Source organism: Cyprinodon tularosa, unplaced genomic scaffold, assembly GCF_016077235.1.
Source record: "Cyprinodon tularosa strain WSP-4 unplaced genomic scaffold, ASM1607723v1 ctg49, whole genome shotgun sequence".
Lineage (NCBI taxonomy): Eukaryota > Metazoa > Chordata > Actinopteri > Cyprinodontiformes > Cyprinodontidae > Cyprinodon > Cyprinodon tularosa.
Window position 1 is genome coordinate 1,092,911 of NW_024039218.1, and position 19,070 is coordinate 1,111,980.

Consider the following 19,070-nt stretch of genomic DNA (forward strand, 5'->3'; position numbering starts at 1 on the left):
AAAAGTGCTTCCCCTTTTGTTCCATTGCTAAGCCACTGGTTTTGTCGTGTCTTATTTGGGGAAAGGGGTGAATAATCTTTTCCTGCATTTTTTGTTTAAAGCAGGTGCTTTTCTGCAGAAACTGCTTTAGACACCAAATCCTAAAAGAAAAGCAGCTGCATGGAACTCAACTCTTTGCAATACTTTTGGCTCAACACTGCAAATAAATCTCATTTGTTATTGTATTTTAAAAGCAATGTGTATTGTTAACACATATTGAGGTTTTTTCACTTGCTATTATGTTTTTTAGATGACTCCGATGCCACGGAGCTGCTGCCTCTATCGCCTCGTGCCTCGGACCCCAGCCTGGACCCTTTGAGGCGCCTTTTATCCCCAGCATCGCATCAGCTGTCTGATAAGCACCCCAAAAGGACAGGAGCCGATTATAGGGCTCTCTGGAAAACCGCAATCCACCAGCAGATCCTCCTGCTGCGCATGGAGAAGGAGAATCAGAGGTTAGAAGGTGAGTCAGTACTTCCCTGCAGCAGAAGGGGCATTTTAAGCCTGGAGCACATTCTTTTCTGGTCACATGAAGGACACATGACGCTCATGGTGTCCTCATACTTTCCATAACAGAAAGTACGCTTTGTTTTTCCTCACTGTTAGATTTAACCCTATTAACCAGTTTATGTTACAGAAAGCTCCATGACATGCACTTCAATTTTTGTCCACTTTTGAGATGCCTGTTTGAAAAAAGACATACCTGGCATTATCACAACATGTTTTTAACAACTTAAAAGGTGCTGACAAAGTATTAACATCTGATTGGAGCTGAGGTGCTGAAGCCCAGAGCTAATTTCTGCCTGAATATGTTCAACAAAGCAAATCAGGAATCTCCACAGTTATCAGGCTTTAATTAAAAACATGTCTAAAGATAATGCATAGGTTTTTGTTATAGCTTAATCAATACGTATTACGGATGTTTAAATGCCTGATTTATTTATCTTGAAACAAAATGAATCATAAATCACCACCCCTCCTGCAGTACCTCCATGATCCAGGGGGTTGTGCCTCCCCATGAACTGTAAAAACCTCTATTCTAAAGAGAATAATTAAGGCTTACAATTTTTAAATTTTTTTTTATTAATTTTCTTTTGAACAATCTTTAATATAAAAATCTTGATACTCTATGTTAATTTTCACAACCAAAATGAAACAAAATATGTAAAAAGCTTGAAGTCATGATGTTATATTGGGATAATGTTTACCAGGGTTTTTTTTATCATTCCATTGTCACAAGTACAGCTCACTGAAATGAACTCTCTGCTTTTAACTCATCCCCTTGGGTAGCAGTGGTCTACTGTTGTGCGGCGCCCGGGGAGCAGTGTGGGGTTAAGGGTCTTGCTCAGGGACCCAGAGTGGCAGACTGTGGGAGTGGTGCTTGAAATGAAAACCTGATTCCAACATGGATTCCAAGCGCAATGCCCTAACCACTCGGCTGCCACTCCCCTATTTTTCACAGTGGCCTCTAATTAATTAATTTAATTGAAGCATATTATATAGATTAATCACACACAGACTGACATTTTACAGCCTTTTATGTTTGTTAATTATGAACATATTCAGCTTACAGCTATTAAAAGACTGACATTTAAATTTAAACTATTTGATCGGCCAATAGATAAAAACCAAAAAACATTTTAGACTAGAAATGTGGGCTTAGTAAAAAGATTTTTCTAGTTGATTAAATATGACTGTATATGGCATCCTAATGCAATGAGACGGAAGTCAGTAGAAACAGTGAAATATTTTGGAGATCTAACATGGCTTCACTTTTACAGCCACTAATTCATCACGACAGCAGGTGGCTTCCCGTGACAAAAAGTTCTGGTAGGGTAGACTCTAATTTCCTCTATTTCTGTCACTAGAACACAGAAGTAGAACAATGATCGTGAAAGACAGACTAAGTGTTAATGAAAGCAGCTGAAGGTCACACTCAGTCAGTAATTGTTCTGCTCACTGAACCCCTGTAGTGAAATTAAAGGAAAGCTGTTATTAAGACACTGGAATTTTGCTTCACTCACACAAGTATTCATAAAGCTCATGACATGAGCTTCTTATTTTCCCTTGAAGTGAACTCCCTAGCTGTCCACTTATTCAGTGGCCAATCATGTTTCAAAGACTAAAACCTTTTTTTCTCTTTAGTGAAAAGAATGTGTCATCTGTTGTATAGAGTTCTGCACAGTTACAGTAGTAAAACACTAACTTTATGCTAACAAATGGTGACACATCTATTTTGATAAGAAAAACACTTCGCTACCCATTAAAAATGCAATATAGTCACAATATGTGCTTCTGACATGTCAATGACCATTTAAGGTTGAGCCTTTCTGTTTTGTAGTTGTGGCATTAAACAATTGTTTAAAAAAGATGTGCTTCTAAATGATTTACTTCCTTATAAAGAGAATGGGAAGGTACTTTTATACCTTAAACGGTCAAATGAAAATTGTTTTGAAAGAAAGATGATTTAAATATAGACTTCTGCTTATTACATAATAAAAAAATGCACTAAACTGGTATTAATGATACCTTTAATGACCTTTAATATTGTAATGATTTTATGTTTGACATCCATCCTTTTCTAAAAACTTGATGCCACTTGCAACTTCATAGCCCTTATTTTCTGTCAGCAAAGCTTCTTGAGATCGCGTTGTCTGGGTTCATGGAAAGAGTTTTTATCTGATTTTTTTTTTTTCTTTTTGATTGATATTGCTTCATATGAACACTAAAAGTCTTCTTAGGATTATGAACTCTGAAATCACCAACCCCTAGAGGCCTGAGTGTTTTCTTTTTTTTTACACATCATTTATTCCTAATAATGTCAGATCTGCTCCCCTTCTATACAGGACAGCATTAAAAACCACATTACTTTGATTGATAGACAGATAGACTTAATGTATCCTGGGAAACTGCAGTGTAGCAGCAGCTTTTCACATAGTAACAATAAAATAAATTAACATCTAGACGTATTTACTATATAAATGCGATCTACTCCCTGTATGTCCAACACCAACACTTCTCTTTTTGTTTGTCTAATATTTTGACGTCAATGCTGGTCTGAGGACCTTACGCTGAAAAACTGTTTTCTGTAGAAGGTAAGCAATATAGTAAAAGCCTTTGGGATCAGGGTAGAGGTTCTGCATGATGTTGGTGGCGAGCTCCAAGAGTTGTTAACTTCCTTTTTCTTTGACTTTTCTTTTTTTTGCATGTTAAGGGACAACTATCTTCATGGTGTCTGGTACTTTTTTTTTTATCTTTTTGACCCTCTCATCTGTATAGTCATTTCTTTAGGATAATACTATTTTTCACTGGTTGTTATTATAGTGGCTTTTGTGTCTTGTTTTTCCATCTCAGTTGAAGGGTTCATGGTCTATATGACGGGTTCCTCCTGGTTTTATTTGTTTAAAGTACAGCCCTATTTATGTCTTCTCTAGTTTTACGTCAGCAAACATTGTTTAGTTTGTTTTCTTATCTGTTTCTGTGTTTCTAATCGAACTGAAGCGAGCCGAGATGAGCTGCACATCCGCAAACTGAAGCTCAACTACCAGGAAGTGTGCCCCTGCTCCCAGGAAGCTCAGGCGCTCTGGGAGAAAAAGCTGACAGCTCCAGGCAGAACCACAAACCCTCAGGATAAGGAGGACATATACAGAGCAATTTGCCAAGGTAGGAGGGATGTGTAATGATCAAAACATGATTTTACTGAGTAAATGTTACCCAACTTATTCTTGATCCTTTTTTTTTCTGCAGGAGTGCCAAAAAGTAGACGAGGAGAGGTCTGGTTTCTCCTTTCCCATCAGCATCGGCTGCAGCACAGACTCCCCCATCGTCAGCAAGCCCCAGACACCCCCTACTACGACCTGCTCAAGCAGCTCACCGCACAGCAGCACGCCATTCTGGTGGACTTAGGTGGGCATACTCACCTAAAGTGGTCTCTGTTTTACCACACAGGCCTATTAGGATTAGAAACAACAAAATGGGAAGTAAAGATGCACCCAGTTGTTTTTTCCTGATCCAATAACAACATACTGTCAAATATCTGTAACGATCTGATACTTGTGTTGATCGTACACCTTGCCATGTGAATAAATGCATTGTGTTTGACATAAACATTGTTAAAACAAGGTAACAATTTGACACAGATAAATTATCACTAGCTGCTATGTAACCATAAAATTTAGGTCACTAGATCACTGTAACTATATTGCTCTGCAGGATAGCAATATAAATAGAAATAACTGGGTTAGAATACCGGATCGGCGTCATTTATCCGATATCGGATCCAACTAATCGGACAATATTGGAGCCAATATCCGATTAGAGTATCTGTAATGGAAAGAATTTTTGGGACTATCCAACTTTTTAAAGCACAACTAAAGTTTGTACGGTAGGAATGTTACAGTAGTGAAGGTTTTTGCATGTAATTTAAAGAATTTAATTTGTTTGATTTTCTTTTTCTTTTTTTTTTTACCTTATATCGATTCGACCAACATTTGTCAGATTAAGTAAAAGTGACCTCTGCATGTCAGATTGCAGTGAAAGAGATATGAGGAATCCACAGACTGTAAGAAATAAAGATTAGTGGATTGATAACATTTTAATTTTCTGGTGAAATATTCCATTTTCATTCAGTTTCACATTTCTATTCCAGCCAGCAGGACACTAAAGGTTACTAGAGCAGAAACTGTTGGGTCTTTTCTACCTTTAAAGATGGCCTGGTATTTAAGATTTCAGTCAAATGTTTTCAGGGCAGACAGCAAAAAAAAAAAAAAACAAGTGTGGACCTGAACAAGGGGAGGGAAATAGGAGATGATGGTGAAGTTTACCATCAGTGAAAGAGTTGGTAAATTATGCAGTGCAGTGGGCATTGAGTTTTCTAATAGTTTTCATTGGCTAAAATCAGCAATTCTGCTTCAGGTTTACTAAGTGGGAAAAAATGTAAAGAGAAGGTTAATCAATTGGAGCTTTGATTTAAAGGTCATAGATACAACATTTACATCATGAGCATTCATTTAAAAAAATATAATACATCCTCAGAAGGGACAGCCGAAATGCTGTTTGCAAAGACTGAACAGGACAGGTGGGAGAAAAATAGATACTGTCTGTTAATGGATTTAGGAGAAAACATATTGGTATCAAATCTAAATACGGTGCATAACTACCCTTTACCATGATAAGATTTATTGACTCATATCTACGCCACTCATCGCTATCAGGTAGAGGTGCACCTATCAGTCCTGTTAGTGAAAACCCAGATGTGTTACACAGGAAAATTAGATTATTTTTATTTTTACCTAGAGCTCGAAGTGCTTTCCTCAAGATAGGGCCATTTTTGCTCACTCTTATTGTAAATCAATATTACTCTTTTTAAAGGCGAACCAAATGATGATTTCTTTCTGAGTAGACCATTTCTTTAATGTGAATAAATTTGACTCAGACAAATTACCTGCATCGATTAACAAAACAACATGCATGACCTGTTTGAGTTTTACAAGCAGTGCACATTAAGACTGACTATGATTTGAAATAATTTCTCAGCAAACTAAGGCCAAACAGCTTGCTGGTGCAGCTGACATAAAATCCCAATCACAAGCCAAGGATCGTTTGATAATGCCTTGATCAGGATGGAAGTGGAGTAAGGTGGTAGACTGATGTTACTGCTTTGCAGCAGCCACAGTTACATTGATTTCTTTTATTAGGGACTGTTTTCATAACAAAAAGCTAATATCGGTAAATCTGTTCACCTCCTCAGGTCGGACCTTCCCCACCCACCAGTACTTCTCAGCCCAGCTTGGTGCAGGCCAGCTTTCCCTCTACAATTTGCTGAAGGCCTACTCTTTGATGGACACAGAGGTACATGCTGTAATCCTTGCTGCTCTGCTCATTACAGTAGAAACCTTCTCTAAGGTTATTTTAAAATGAGTTGCTCTTGTCTGTGCTCCACAGGTCGGCTACTGCCAGGGCATCAGCTTCGTGGCCGGCGTGCTGCTGCTCCACATGAGGGAAGAACAAGCTTTCGACATGCTGAAGTTCCTGATGTATGATCTGGGCATCAGGAGGCAGTACAGGCCCGACATGGTCTCCCTGCAGGTCGGTGCACACAAGTACTCATCCCCATCAGAACAAGTTATCTCATGAGAGCACAGGAATGTTTAGGACATCAGTACCAGGGGGCTTTCAGTAGTGTGCATACAATCCCTGTTTTTTAATGTTCTTTAACATCATAGCCACAAATTTTAAACTATAGAAAGTGTTGCATGAATTTATATTCATAACTGGAGGTGTCCACCGCTGACAAAAATCAGTCCTTGTAGCTTCTAGCTGCATCTTTCAAGTCATTTCCTTTTTAGAAGAGGAACTGCAACCCAGTCTAAATTCTTTTACTGCCTCTAAATGTCTTTTTGTTTTCTTATTAACTCTATCTATCTTGTTGTCTCTGCTGAAGAAATGCTGCCACCTCCATATTATTATATTATAGTATATTGTTATATTACTAACTAGTAAAAAGCAGTGTCTTATTCCCTCTCCCCTTAATAATAACAAAGTCCTTTGTATTGCTCTCTTACATATTAAATACAATATATTTAAAATCTTATAGTAACGTTAAGTGGTAAAAATGCTTCTGCAAGGGGCACTGCATTTACAGGTTGCTCACAGTGTTGAAATGTTTTCAGATTATTCCATAAAGGCCACAGTTCTCATCTGTGTTGTCTTTGTCCACTTTTGAATTGAAGTCAAGAAGCTGATGAGGTGCTTAAATCAATATTTCAATCGTTTGAAATCATAAAAGGATTCTTTATCTACAGGAGATCAATGATGTTCTTAGAAAATTTCTTTACCTGCAATTTCCGGAGCCGAGATTTCATTAAAGCATGACCTGGAAGTTTGTGGAATCAGGCATTGCTGAATTACTAAAACAGTATGCATATTGTAGAACAGCAGTGTTCTTATTTATTTTAGCAGTGCTGAGCCACATTTTGATTTGAATTCATGTTGCAAGGGCCCAGCACCACTGTTTTCTGCATTATGAACACTGAAACTTTTTTGCTGTATCAACCATTGTAGTCGACTTCTCCCCAATCACCAAAACTGAGAAAGGAAAATATGATGAAACGCATCTTTCAGTTTACGCCATCATGAGCTTTGAAATGTGCAGAAACTCTTTCAGAGTCGATATTTAATTTTTTATGCTGACTGGAATTCATTTCCTTCTGATGTTTGCATTTTCTGCATATTTCTTTTTTAAATCTTTAAACTCAGTCTCCATTCCAGATTTTCTTCTGGAGATGTATGTTTGAATGTACAGAAACAATAAACATGCACACATGAAACATTTACTTCCTGTTTAACAGCAAGCAGGCTGGACGGCTTGTTTTATAGCGGTTATCGGCCTGTTAGCCTTCGTGGGTTTCCCTGCTGGCAGCAGCATGTCTCCACCTCTCTGTCAGACCACACCTGCTCTGTTAGCTTCAGTTAAACATCAGCTGACCTCCCTGAAGTTAAAGCATCAGCGGGGGGGTAATGTTTAATCTCCTCCAGGTAGTCATTCAGCCAGGCAGAAGCTGTTCTTCTTCTCTCTGCTGCGGTTCTGCTCTTTAAAGACACACGGGAGATATTTGCTCAGTTTTCTGTGTCTTCATCAACAGTTAAAGGTATTGCTTATCTTCTTTGCTGCTGTGGGGAAATGTTAAAAGCAGAGTGTCTAATTTTAACCTGTGCTAACTTCTGCTTCTCCTTTTCTGCGCTCTAAGCTGTCTGATATTGTAAAGAGTTATTGCCCTTCATTAGAAGGATGGTCTTGTCAGAGCAAGTCCTATAAAAACAACTGTGCTTTCACATTACCTGCTGCTGTGCTTCAATGAAAAAAAATTTCTCTGATTCTTAGATTTCTCTTAGATAACTCTTCTCCTCCAGATCCAGTTATACCAGTTTGTTCTGAAGCAAAGTTGCCCTCTCTCTCTCTCTCTTGTTTCATCTCAGATTCAGATGTACCAGCTGTCCAGGTTGCTGCACGATTACCATCGGGACCTGTACAATCACCTGGAGGAGTACGAGATCGGGCCCAGCCTCTACGCCGCGCCGTGGTTCCTCACCCTTTTTGCCTCGCAGTTCCCGCTTGGCTTTGTGTCCCGCATCTTTGGTAAAGTCAAGAATCATGGCCTCTCTGTTTGGGGCCAAATGTATATAATATTTATATCAACCTTCAATCTTAGAGGGACATTAACACTTTTCTGCTGCCTCTCTTTTTTTTTTTTATTGTCGTTAGACTTTGTATTTGTACAGGGTACAGAGGCAATCTTTAAAGTGGCCCTCTGTCTGCTGAGCAGCCATGAGGGGGAGATAGTGGAGTGTGACAGCTTTGAGAGCATTGTGGACTATCTGAAAACTACCCTCCCCACCCTGACACACACACAGATGGAGCAGACCATCGCAAAGGTACCCTAAGGAACACTATAGGATGTAATAATTCCTTTTATCTGACAGTAAATTTGGATCCTCCTCTGACTTTTTCACATTTCTGTCTTAAACTTCTTTCTTTGCTTTAAATAAGTATCTGTTTTGGCTTTACCATGTGTCTGATTGTGACGATTGATGCAGTAAACATAAAAAATAAATATAAATACATTTGCATGTATTTTTTGTTGGGGTTTACTATACCTGTATTCTCACCCATTTTGCACCCTTGTCCCATTACGCTCTTAAACCTTAATGTTTTTAACCAATAATATAATCCAAACAGCATGACACAGCCACCTCAATATGTCACTGTTGGGTAGTGTTTGCCCAGGATAGTGTCCTGGTCTCATCTGACCAGAGCACACCTGCTGTGTCCTTAAAGGTATAGTGGAAAATGTTCACAAATTTTTGACAATTCACCTTTAAAAAGCATGCATAACCCTGTACAAAGAGGGAACACCTATAAGACATGTGCGAGAGCATGCACAACCCCTTTTCCCCTTAAGGATGTGCGGGGACGCAATGATAAAACGGTGGCTCGGATGGATCTCATGTCACCCATATTTGTATATAAAAAGTTTCCCTGCAAATAAGACTACTGCTACTTTACAAAAATAATGACATGCTTGTATGGAGAGTATTGGCCTAGTGGTTAGAGCAGTGCACTTTTGCTCTAAGAAGGGTGCAACTACCCGGTTCAATCCCCATAGCCTTCATTTTGGGCAAGACCCTTAACCCCACACAAGGGTCCCCCTCACATCGGTTGCCACACAATGGCAGCCCGCTGCTCCGCAAGGGGAGGGGTTACATGCAGAGAGTTTATTCCATTGCTCTGTACTTGTGACAGTGTAATGTTGATAAAAAAGCTGAAAAAAAAGAGAATGTGTGTGTTTGCTGCAGTGGAAATTTAGATGCGTATGCGGGGTAAATAAGGATATGTATCCACCGTATAACTGCATAACGATGCTAATTACAAGAGAGAAAGTTACAATATTGAGGTAGATAACTTTTACTAGCAGTGATGTGAAATTGATTCCTCCAAAAAGCATGCCAAACTTTACCTGTCGAGTACAAACTTTGCAACCGAGGCATCAGGAGGAAGCCCTAGCTGTGATTTCAGTGTATGCCAACACATGAAAGAATCTCCTACACTCTAGTCTTGTTTTTCTCTTCTTAGGCCTTTCTTTTCTTCTCATGCACTTTGTAGACATTTTTTTACTTATGACCATGGCCATTTTCAAAGAACCGCAGTGAGAAAGGCGAGCTTCAATGACTTTCTGAAACCGTAGCTCAGCATATAAAAGTGCACATGCGCAGAAAAAGAAAGCTAACTGAGGACGAGCACGTAGGACGGCCTTATGTAAACATATCACCAGAATGATTGACAATTAGGGGGACCACTTGTTTAGATGATCCACCCGGAAAAAGAACATTCTCCACTATACCTTTAAATGACCAGTGGTAAACTTTAAATTGGAATCTTCATGTTACTGCAGAGCTTGACATTGCTTAAAAATTTATTTTTTTAGTTTGGTATATAATAAAATTAAATACTTCATGTTCTTTCTGTTTGATTTGAACATAACACTCATGAGTTTTGGTTTGTAAATCACTAATTCAAATCAAAAGGGGAAAATTCCCACCTTTTTTGGGCTTCATTCCAGGTTGAACTGGGCCTGTTTCTGCTCCAAGTGACAAGTGCATTAAAACCATTTTATGAACAAGATCAAATGTACCAAATTTCACATACTGTTCTGCTTTTAAGTGTACTGCCATTTATTTCTTGCCAGAAGAGGAGTTTGAAATGTGACGAACAAACCCTGATACTTTTCTGATACCAGTGCTCTATTTCCTTTGTTATAATCATTACAGTTGATTTAATTTTTTTAAGAGATGGCATAAACTCCTCTCTAAAAACAAATATGACCTGTATGAATGTACGCATGTATTTCAAAAAGCCAACTTAAGATTAGTATACGGTTAGAAAAGGAAGTCATAAAAACAGTCAACATGACCACGGTATAAATTCCATCCTTAAGACACATATACAACCATACGGGTTCGAAAAATTTTTTTCTCCTTTTTTTCTTCACTTTTTTCTTTATTTTGAAAAATTAAAAGCAGTAAGAAGGAAAAAGAAAAAAGATTATTATTAACTCAAGGTCCGATGCCGTAACAAGAAAAAACTTTTTCTACTGTTCAAGAGACTTTTAACCTAAACTAAATCCATCGTAGAAATAGACTAAATAGATTGCCTCCTATTGACTGCCTATACCTGATCTAGAACTTCAATATTAGCACCCATACAGATATTAATATGTAATATCTGGTCAAGACGGCAAAAAGGAGCTGAATGGCACTAAGCAACACTGGTAAGTGTTGCACCAACTACTTTTTGAACTCTATTTTGTATTCAAATATCAACTATCTAAAAAAAAATTATAGAAAAAATAAATTAGAGTCTTAAAAATTTTTTTCTCCCCTCTTTGTGTCACTCTTCTATTAAGGAAAATCTGACAGAAAGTTTTATATATTGTGGGATAAAGAAAAATTGGGAATTTGGATTGGGATGAACTTACTTAATGTCTTACTTACTGGTGGCTTGTTTGGATTTGATTGGGAGTAGATAATATGCTGAATATAACCTTTTCCTTCCACCTTACAGTTATATTGATTTGTGGAAAACATCATATTTGTGTAACATGAAGATACAGTAGTTCAGGGGAATATCCACACTGATTCCATGTACTCCTATTAAAGGTTTGATGATCCAAAATCTTCCACTGCATTAGGAAGTGTTTAATTCAAGACTTCATGAGTCTGTATCAGAACAAGAGGTGGAGGACACTGTACACTTAGAGTTCCCCTAACTCATGTTTGATCGCCAGGTAATGGAGATGGATATCTCCAAGCAGCTGCATGCATATGAAGTGGAGTACCACGTCCTGCAGGATGAGATGTTAGATGCCGGGCCGCCGCCCGATGACTCGGACAGACTCGACAAATTAGAGAAGACCAACGTCCAGCTGAAGAAACAGAACATGGACCTGCTGGAAAAGCTTCAAGTAAGGAAACATCAAAAGCATCTTCTAGACTGAAACACGTTTGAGACACTACAACACTATTTTCAGAAGGAATCTTCACACGGTGTGTGAATGTAGATTTTTAGTCATTTTCTTAGATTGCCTGTAGGTGGCACTAATGCACCAGGAGAGAACGCAGTGGAGTTGTGAGAATGTTTAGGAGATGAAGGTCGGAGAGCTGTGATGTTCTGCCCATACCTGAACCATTACAGTGAAGTGTGAATCTGTGGAGGAGGACTGAAAAAGTCACACCTGATGAGCTCCATATTATCAGGAGGTCTTGAGGTGCTCTCATCTCTGATTTAACAAGATGAAATTACTGGAGGGTCTGTTTTTTTCTGAACTAAAAAAGCGACTCGTATAAAAAAAAAGTTTTTTTTTCAGATTGTGGATAAACTGTAGATTTAGATGCTTTGTGATAACTTTATCGCTATTGTTCTCTGCTATATAATAAGTCTTTCAGTGTCCCTTTAGAAACGGTGTTGCAATCTCTGTGTCCTGCAGGCTGCACGGCAGAAGATTCAGACTCTGGAGACGAGCGTGGAGAACTTCCTCTCTCGGGAGAGCAAAATGAAGCACATGATTCGCTCCCTGGAGCAAGAGAGGACAGCGTACCAGAGGACCATTGAACGCATGCGCTCCAGTCTTCCCCCAGACGCTCTGACAGATGTGGAGATGACCCAGATCAAAACAGGACCCAATGGGAAAGCCAAAACTCCAGCCAAGAAGCCCTGATGCCAATGGGTTGGGTTGGGTTGGGGGTGGGGGGATATAGCCATGCTGGGCAGATGCAGCAGCTTAGATCAACAAACAGACAATCGAAGACTGCTGAGAGGAGGGCTGATGAGCCCTGCTTTACCTCTGTGGTGAAGTGTGGCAACCGTTTTTATAGAGGCGTGACGTCTTCAGACGGACAGACTGTTTGGGAAACATGTTGGTTGTGTTTGCGAGGAGATAAAGGAGCAGTGGGAGGATGATTTCAGTGAATTTCTCAGTGTTTCCGTTCTGCTGTTCTTCTCGTATGATTCACAACCAGTTTGAAGGTAAAATCAAAGACCAGATCATCCTTCGACGGTTGGATCATTCGTGAGTGTGTGTGTGGGGGGTTTCTATGTTAGCACTGCCTCAATGTATTTACTACCTGCCAGAGTAACTCCACAGAAGCTGCCTGTTGGCACCTCAGACCTTACAGCCATTAACCAGTGGGCGATCCAGGAGTATTTTGTAGTTCTTAACTTTTGTCTTTTATGGAAGCTTTGCCTCTTTGATTTATTTTAAATTCATCACCTCACATTTTTCTGAATGTACACTCTCTGGCATTAATTAACAGCAGATTTAGAGTTTAGCATTACCGGAAAATGTTCAGTTCTGTTCCGTTTTCTCAAGAAGGAAGTGTTTCTTCCAGATCTTAGACAGGATGTGAGGTCACCTGCCTCCTCGGTTTCCTTTAGACTCTGGCCGGAGAGACGTCTCTTCTTTTAGCACCGCCTTCAGACTCCCAGGCAGAACTTGCTCTCCCCAGGAGGCGCAGACTAAACAGACTGAGGTGGAGACGTGATCTGTATGTACACACTGCTGTACTTAAGAGCAACAACAAAAAAGATGCTTCCGATGCTTTGATACTATAGTTTCTGCAGCATCTCCAATTCATAGCTGTTGAACTGATTCACATTTTGTCTCACTGGACCTTATCAATACAAAGAGGCACTCAATTCTGAAATAGAAGATAAATTAAGCACCCATCTGTTGTCTATAGCCACTTTGTGTTGCACAGAGGGGAGGCGTCTCAATCTCAAATGGTTACTGGGGAGAGGTGGGATACACCTTAATAATTTTGCCTGTCACAGAGGACTGAAACACTTTCATACCTCAGGGTGATTTAAAAAGCGTATTTTGGGCTGTGGTACCCAGGTAAAAATGAGGGTAACATACGAAACTCCATGCAGAAAGAGCAAGAGTCCCGACTTCAGAGGAACCTATTGCTTACTGGGTATATTGCTAGCCACTGTTGCCTTTGGACGCCTTTTACTCTGATACCACCAAATAAACTGCTGTGCAACCACTTGCCTCTTGAAGTCAGTTAGCGGTCTTTATCTTCAGCTGCCAATTGAAGTCTTTGAGAGTCAGTGAGATTATAATAAAGTATCATGAGTGTTCATTAAAAAGAAAAGTAATGATTTAGTCAAACAGCAAAGATGCCTTTGGATAGGCAGGAGGAGCTGCAGAGATCTACTGCTCAGGTGGACTGGATATTGGAAGTCAACTACTTGTTCTCCATTGATTGTGTCTAACCTATAGAGGAGTGGGAAGAGCAAGGACCTTTTTGAAAGAATCTAATTAGAAGTTCTGTTTGCAGTTTGCCAAAAGCCATATCGGAGATTTTTTTTTATGTCACAAGCAGGTTAGAGTGGATGTGATGTGAAATTGGATTTTAGATCTGTTAGAACCTGCAAAACGAAGTGGAGGTTCACCTTCCACCAGGACAACCACTTTAAGCCAACAGGTCAAAGTCTAGACCCCATTTTAATAGAGAATCTGTGGAAACCATTGAAAATTGATGTTCAAAGATGCTCTCCACCCTTCCTGACCTAGATTAGGCTTTTGCAAAGCCGGCAGAGACACAGTCCAAGATACCTAAAGTTAATTGCATAGAAAGGTTATTATATGATTGACATATTTTTGTAAGATTAAAAAAGAATCAGGCTTACTTTTCCACATCACATTCAAGCATCACATTGTGTGGGTCTAATGCAAAAAAAATCTGTCTAAGACAATTGAGTTTTGTGGTTGAGTGAGAAAATATGAACAACTTTAATGGGTGTGAATCCATCTAAAAGGCATTTTACTGAGCTTGAGGTTTTAATAAGACACTGGGCTGTTTGTCACAGAGTTTGGGTGAGCAGAGAAAGGAGCTAAAATGAGCACGAGGACACTTGAGTTGCCCTCTCAGCGATAATGAAGCTTGGTTTTATATACAGTATCTGCACACACACACTGCAGTGAAGTGGTTGACTGTGTGGACAGATGGTTTATATGATTTAAAAGCTCTGTCCCTAGCTCCCTCTTTGATTTTGTTTATCCCACCTCCATGTCTGAACCACCATCATCACTTTTTATTCAAGTGAAAACTTGTCCCGATTTTTTTTCTTCTTTAAAGAAGAGAAAAAAAACCTTTAATATTAGATAATAGTGACTTCTATTAAGAAACAAAGTGTTTATCATTCTTCCTGCACTTAGAGACAAGTGACAGTCAGGTTGAGAATAAAGTTTTTGTTCGGATGCATCGCTCCCAGAGGATGTATGGTTTGGCAGCCAGTGCAGTGTTTGTTTAACGCACTCCTGCTATGCTTCTGTCCTTGAACGTAACAGCAGCTATTTCACACAAGACGTCATTAACTGTTATGTAAATAAGTTCCCAGCTAAAAGAAATGTCTTTTTTTCATTGATTGAACTGTAATTGAGAAATGAACTGTATGGATCTGTCCTGCAAAACATATCAAGCAGCTTTGTTTTTTATCATTTTTAAAACAGCAACCTGTAAAGGATGCATGCAATGGAGAAGAACTAAGCTTCTGCCTGTTGTTTGTATTACTGCAGTATTTGTGCATCTTCATAATAACACATCATGGAACCAAAGATGTGCTTTATTGCCTGGAAATATATGAATGATCCAAAATGCAGTGTTGGATTATTTGGTTTATGGGCTCTTTCTCCACCTCTGTCTCACATTAAATTTAGATGTTGCAACTTGGGAGAGAAGAATACCAGATATTGGTTACAAACTTGACTACTTGATTTAAAAAAAAATAATCAGGTCTTTTTTTTATAATTGAACAGCTTTTTCTTATTCGACTCAAAGCCCTTTAGCCCTTCTAGAGCATTTCTAACACAGAACAGTAGGTGGTTAAAATGATGGAGAAATGGCTTGAAGAGTGCTGGAATGGATGGAAGATTAAATGGATCAATGGGTCCTAGTTCTCCAGAATTTTTCTGAACTTGGAAAATAAATTTCATAGTTTTTTATTCTGCGATGGAACCCTTTACATGATCTGTAGAGGTGAACCTTAGGATTATGGCAAATATGTTTTGTAAAATGACACTTTCAGGGTGATTGAAGGTTCCCTATCTTGACCCGATAAGTGTTTGTATCAGTTTGTTTGAACTGTCAACACGAGGAAGGACCTGTCCTGAATTTATCAATAAACCATACCTTGCCTTGTTTCCGTTTGCTTATCTTCCGATGTATTTCCTTATCAGTATGAGCTTGAATAAAGATGGTCCATTTCCTTTGCACTCCAAGGTTACCGAAGAGCTCATTGCTTAAAAGATCAAGGTAAGCATTGACATCCACAAAGAGAATGCATAAAAGCTTTTTATTATTACAAGTTTTTCTTTCATCAGGAACTTGTGCAAATGGAAATACATTTCCAAATATCAAAGAATATTTAGTGAAATCCCTCAGTAGTTGTTAAAGATTCAGCCTTGAGGGATTTAATCAAATTGTTGATTTCTGTTCCCAGTCACGTGTGACTCGCTTCTCTGCAGCGGGAGGGGAAAAACATTAACACCAAAGCTGGATAAAAAGATATAAGCAGGGATTTGATTGTTATTAGAAATGTGAAATATTTGAATAAAAGTTGATTTTATAAATATCAACAAATCATTTCCAGTTTCTCCTTTTCTACAGAAACAACTCCAGCCTTATTTTGTATTAAAACCATTTTCCTATGTATTGAGTAGAGTTTGTGTCCCAAAGTGCCCTCAAATAGGGCTCTGAAAAAAATGTTTGCCCCCTGCTTTTTGTCACATTTTGGACAAACCAAAAGTGGGGAAAAATGTCTGAATTCAGATTGCTGTTTTCAAAAGATGCCGTCCTACGTCATGGTGAAAAATGCTTTCTGAACCAACAGGACCAGATGTAAAAAAGTAATTATTCCACAAATTTTAAACTCAAGACCTGCGGGCCAAACCCGGTGCTTCACAGAAGTTTGTCCTAATGTCATAATTTATAGCTATTGGTTATTTCAAAAGTGCTAAAACTGAGAAAATAAATTACAATGAAGACACCCAAGCATTTAGCTCTTATTAAATTGTTAGTAAATAAAACAATGAAATCAAAAGTTTCATTTGAACAGCTATAACATGCAGTTTTTCTAGGCGTCTTACTGCTAAGGTTGAGTGATTAAACACCCCTGCGTCTTGACAAATACTTCCACTCCAGTGAACTGATGAGTCTTCTTTATCACTGAGTAAGTATTTCTTGCCTGTCTGCAGTTTTGTTATAATTTAGCCATACTGAGCACAAATGTCAAGTTTTCAAAGATAGCCACTCTGTAGGCAAATTCATTTTTGGAAGTTGTTCATTGGAAGTGTTTTGTCCCCCTCCATGCATGTTGGAAGTAGGTGAAGTTATGCCAGAAACATCTGGATATCTGTTGAATCTCCAATCTGAGTCTGGATTTCAGTTGGTGATTCCAAAACCATAATTAAGTCTTTTGTTTTAGCCATTCAGAATTAAGTCTGCTTGTATGCTTCAGCTTATTTTATTTAATCTACTCCTAATTGAGCCTCTCCTTATTGATTTGAGTGGTTAAATGAAGGAGACTAATTTCACTAGTTTTATTGCAGAACACTGGATATATTATAATTCCTCCAAAGAAATGGTTCTGTAAAATGGATGTATTGTTTGGTCCCTCCTGTCTCATGCTGTTTTTGTTTTACTGTTTTCTAAAATGCTGATGGCTGAAAATTATAAAGGCACAAATAACTCCCCGACTACATGTAGAATGTGGTTGGTTGAAATTGTTTAAATACTAGGTACATGTCAATATAATACAATCCTTGAAATTCTGTTTATTTATTGTAGTGGTATTTAAAAATAAATAAAACCAGATGAAATAAAACCAGATGAGTTGATTTCTTCTAAGGAAATGTGAAGCTGCTGAAAAGTATTTCCACTGTACAGTATCTGTGTGGAATAGCCATTTCAATCTGAAAAACTCACAGGAAAAGACAATTAGGAGAAATTTATGGATACAATTACTTTGTCTATAGATATGCATGAACAGGAGCAAAGGGTTGTTTCCCCCTAGGCCTGAAACTGGTGGTGGAGTGGAGATAGATGAAGTTGGTCAGTCTGTAGATTGCTGGTTAGTGAGACGTATGCTGAGCTCTATGAGGAGATCCAGTGGATTGTGTAAGCTGATACTAGAGCTTCACTCAGGGACCTGGAAGATGGAAGTCCAGTTGGATAACACAGGTTGAGAGAACCTGTCCATGATGAGCAAGCATGAAGCGACAGTGGAGAGGAAAAACTCCCCGTTGGGAACAAACCTCTGGCAGAACCAGGCTCAACATGGCGGTCTTCTGCCGGACCGGTTGAGATGAGACATGGAATGCAGTAAGAGTCCAGGAGGAATGACACTCTGATGAAGCTTTAGCTACGATGTGGAGGAGGGGCTGGAGGTGGGTTGAAACGGTGTCATGTGAAGAAAGTCGCAGACAGGTGTGTATCGGGGGCCTTTTAAGATGAACTTTGGATGCTGATTAGCTTTCATGGAGGTGTGGTTCAAAGCTGATTGGCTGTGTCGCAGGTGGATGACGGAAAACAACGAGTTTCTTCAGCTGAATTTCCGCCTAGGCTCCATTTGGAAATAAGCATGTATTAATTACTTATTAATTGTATGAGACAACTGCTGAGTTCGAATTTAACGGCTGCATCCTCCTAAGACCAGATTCGTCGGCCGATTATGTCGTAGCCTATCCTAAAACATGTTTGCCTGTCTTCTGAATGCGCCGTTTTTACGATCTTAACAAATCTGACTTTTTTGTTTTCATTAAGAAATTCTGAGCAAAAGTTCGCTGAGTTTTTTAGACAGTGCTGAAATCTTTTGGACTTTGTTACTCACAAACCTTCAGAATTCATTTTAAAATAAGCCTGCATTTCTCTGCATGTTGTGTCTTTAGCAAACCTGGAGAAACAGACTACTGGCCGAGAGGAGGAAAAAGTGTCATGTCCTAAAAACCTTCATACTGGCAGAAGATTGTGGGATTATGGGAAGTGTCGGAAAGGTTTTGAGTCGTTCTAGCACCCTGGGCTAATTCCAGCAAAAAAGGCAGCAATGTAGAGCCCTTGCCATTTGTTTAATGTGTGGTTTATAAATAATAAAAAAACGGAGCAAGCCCACCATGTGTTTGATTGGCCAAGGAGGGCCTTTGAATGATAGCAGCTATGAGCTCAGTCATTGTTTTCCTAGGAGGGCCTTACCCAGAAAGGACTGTTGGAGTGTTGCTCTGATCAGCCTCTGCCAAGCCTGGAGCTTGTCACACATAAGACACACAAATGACCGCCAACCAGAAGCCTATCGCACGCTAAACAAAAGGGACTGCATTCCTTGTGTATTCCCACACGAGGACACATCCTGCAGCAGGGCAGCAGTGGGATGCAGGGTCTCCATGGGGGAATTGGCCCAGAACAACACTTCCTCTGCTGAA

At 39.2% G+C, this 19,070-nt stretch overlaps 1 protein-coding gene across 8 annotated transcripts in view; it reads left to right on the forward strand.

Moving 5' to 3' along the window:
• The window catches only part of tbc1d4 (TBC1 domain family, member 4), a 44,451-nt gene extending 30,187 nt beyond the window's left edge, over positions 1-14,264 (forward strand). For 4 of the 8 annotated variants that reach the window (XM_038302448.1, XM_038302450.1, XM_038302452.1 and 1 more), the window contains 9 exons: positions 290-502; positions 3,538-3,702; positions 3,787-3,945; positions 5,789-5,889; positions 5,983-6,126; positions 8,017-8,176; positions 8,303-8,472; positions 11,382-11,558; positions 12,081-14,264. In XM_038302448.1, coding sequence (XP_038158376.1) covers positions 290-502; positions 3,538-3,702; positions 3,787-3,945; positions 5,789-5,889; positions 5,983-6,126; positions 8,017-8,176; positions 8,303-8,472; positions 11,382-11,558; positions 12,081-12,311 — 1,520 coding nt within the window. In that variant the 3' untranslated portion in view covers positions 12,312-14,264. Of the gene's footprint in view, positions 1-289; positions 503-3,537; positions 3,703-3,786; positions 3,946-5,788; positions 5,890-5,982; positions 6,127-7,544; positions 7,689-8,016; positions 8,177-8,302; positions 8,473-11,381; positions 11,559-12,080 lie in introns of those variants that run through there. The other 4 variants (XM_038302449.1, XM_038302451.1, XM_038302453.1 and 1 more) reach the window with 2 other exon arrangements.
• The last annotated feature ends 4,806 nt before the right edge of the window (positions 14,265-19,070 follow it).